This window comes from Oratosquilla oratoria, chromosome 4 (genome assembly GCF_046742065.1).
Source record: "Oratosquilla oratoria isolate Oo_2021 chromosome 4, ASM4674206v1, whole genome shotgun sequence".
Taxonomy (NCBI): domain Eukaryota; kingdom Metazoa; phylum Arthropoda; class Malacostraca; order Stomatopoda; family Squillidae; genus Oratosquilla; species Oratosquilla oratoria.
In genome coordinates, this window is record NC_134780.1 from 86940285 (window position 1) to 86942729 (window position 2445).

The 2445-nt window shown below is 45.4% G+C and overlaps 1 protein-coding gene across 1 annotated transcript; it reads right to left on the minus strand.

Moving 5' to 3' along the window:
* Positions 1 to 851: 851 nt before the first annotated feature.
* On the minus strand, positions 852 to 1591 carry LOC143024578 (uncharacterized). The gene is made up of 2 exons (XM_076183389.1): positions 1364 to 1591; positions 852 to 1250 (listed from the first exon to the last, which is right to left on the minus strand). Exons 1-2 carry the CDS (start codon positions 1589 to 1591, stop codon positions 852 to 854), a joined length of 627 nt encoding a protein of 208 aa, XP_076039504.1.
* Positions 1592 to 2445: the final 854 nt, after the last annotated feature.

Below are 2445 nucleotides of genomic sequence, written 5' to 3' on the forward strand. Positions count from 1 at the left end.
TCACAAACAACCCCCCTATCGGGAGGCTAAGATGGTGCCCCTCACAGAGGGCTTTGTAGTGTGGAATTTAATGAACCATGCCCTTGGTTCAACTTCACTGGTGGCAGGATTCGAACCACCCTCACCTCGACCTTCGCCGCAAGTAATGACGCCCTAACCCGCTCATATATATATATATATATATATATATATATATATATATATATATATATATATATATATATATATATATGTATATATATATATATATATATAATTACATGTATGATTGTTGAAAAATAATATCATGTACATACAGCATATTTACAGAGAAATGTATCGCGCAAAGTGTAAGGGTGTCTTTAATTAAACCTGCTGCGTAAAATCAAGTCGCTACAGACTGAGCTGATGTGTTGCAATAAAAAAGTCTGTCGCAGCGCACCAGAACGTGCTCGACTCTGGAAGAGGCTAATTAGAAAGTTGTCGAAGGCGAGATAATGTGACGTGTCACCTTTGAAGATTGGCACTTGACGCATGTGCGAGGCCAGTGTCGAATGTCCTTGTTTATTCAAGTCCAGATGAAGTGCGACGTCACATGTAGTGAATTTCGTATTCCAGGGTGAGAGAGGTCGTGTATCTGGCGGAAGAGAGGGTACCGGATGTTCCTGGGCAGGAAGGCGCCGGTGGATGAGTCGGCGTAAAGGTGAACTTTAGTTCTAGGGAATGCCATTCTTCATCTGCAATACAGGATTGTCGTGCTGCAGCTTGGTATCATTAGCTTGATCTCCAGCAATGGTGGCGTAGTCGGTGAGGGAGGAGAAAGCTGCGGAAATTTTACATGGCATTACACAGGCGGGGGTGTTGTTTTCATTTCAGACGAAGCGGATGTTCGTTGTGAACTGGAAGATAAAGTCGATGTGTCGCAGCTGTCTAGGAATGTAGGTTGTCTTGTTATGGGCAGAGGTGGTTGTAATTGGTTTGTGGTTCATGTATAGATGAAATTCTCGTCTTTTGACGAAGTGTCTGAACCGCTTGACTGCCTTGTAGATAACAAGAAGCTCTTTGTCGAAGGCGCTATCTTTCTTCTCGGCGTTGTTGTGCTTCTTTGAAAAGAAAGCACTTTGTTTCCAGTCGTGGGTAGGGAAACCAAGTGTGGTTACATTTTTTTTAGTGTTTCCTTGGCTGCAACGAAGGATGCGTCTGTTTCCGTGTTCCAGTTGAGTGTGATTAAAGTTCCTCTTTTGCCAGGCGTAAATCAAGGGGTAGAGTGGCTGGAGGAGGAAAATGCAGCGTGGGATAAAGCGGTTGTATTAATTCAATATTCCAAAGAACTGTTGGATCTAATGCTGGGCCATTGGTTTTGGGGACTTCTGGATGGAATCACATGGGGACGAAGCAGAGGTGATGCCTGAAGGGTGATGGTATGGCCAAGGAATTCGATCGAAGGGACACCGTGCTCGGACTTGTCAACATTAATGTGGATACCATAGGCTTGCAGTCGAGTGAAGACTTGCTGGAGGTGCTGGCGGTGATTGTCAGCATCAGGATTGGCAATGAATACATTGTCGATGTTGATGAAGCAAAAATATAGGCAACGTAGGACTTCATCCATGAACCTCTAGAAGGTTTAGACAGAGTTCTTAAGGCCGAATGGCATCCAGACGTACTCAAACAGACCAAAAGGCTGTCTTTGGGATGTCCGATGGGTTGACTGGAGTGTGATGGAAAGCCTTGATGAAGTCGATCTAGGAGAAGATGGTAGATCCAGCAAGTTGTGATGAGAGTTCCTGGATGTTGGGCACAAGGTGCTTGTCCATGAGGGTCTGCGAATTTAACGCACGGTAGTCACTGCAAGGTCTTAAGTCGCCGTTCTTCATGGAGACGATGTGGAATGCACATGACCAGTTGCTTGAACTTGGCCATATGATTCCTTGACGCATGAACGATTGAAACTCGACCTTAACTTGTTTGAGGCGTTCAGGAGCTAAACTGTGAGCTTTAGTATAGATCGAAGGTCCAGTAGTCTTAATGTGGTGTGCTACGTGGTGCTGCGCATTCTTGCTGGCGGAGTATGGCTGCATCAATGTCGGGAAGGAATTGAGGGGGAGGCAAACTTATTGTCTGCACTGATGGTGAAGAGTTAGCTACTTTGACCAGCTGTTGGTCTGATATTGGATGAAACTGACGCAAGGGGGTCGAGGAGCTTGCTGTTTTTTACGCCAATCAGAGGATCAAAGTTGGAAAAAAAAATGAAACTGCTGTGACGTATGTTCATTTGAAAGACCGGCGAAGGTTGAGCTCCAGCTAAATCTTCTGCCTCTTGAAGATGGGCATCTTGGTTCCGTTCGCTGCATAGAGCTAAGAGGTTGGCGGCAGGGACTGCTGGCTTCCTATGGCAGGTAGGGCACTGACTTCAGCTCCAGTTTCGATGAGAAAGTCGGTGTTCGAAAGTGGATCATAGATGTG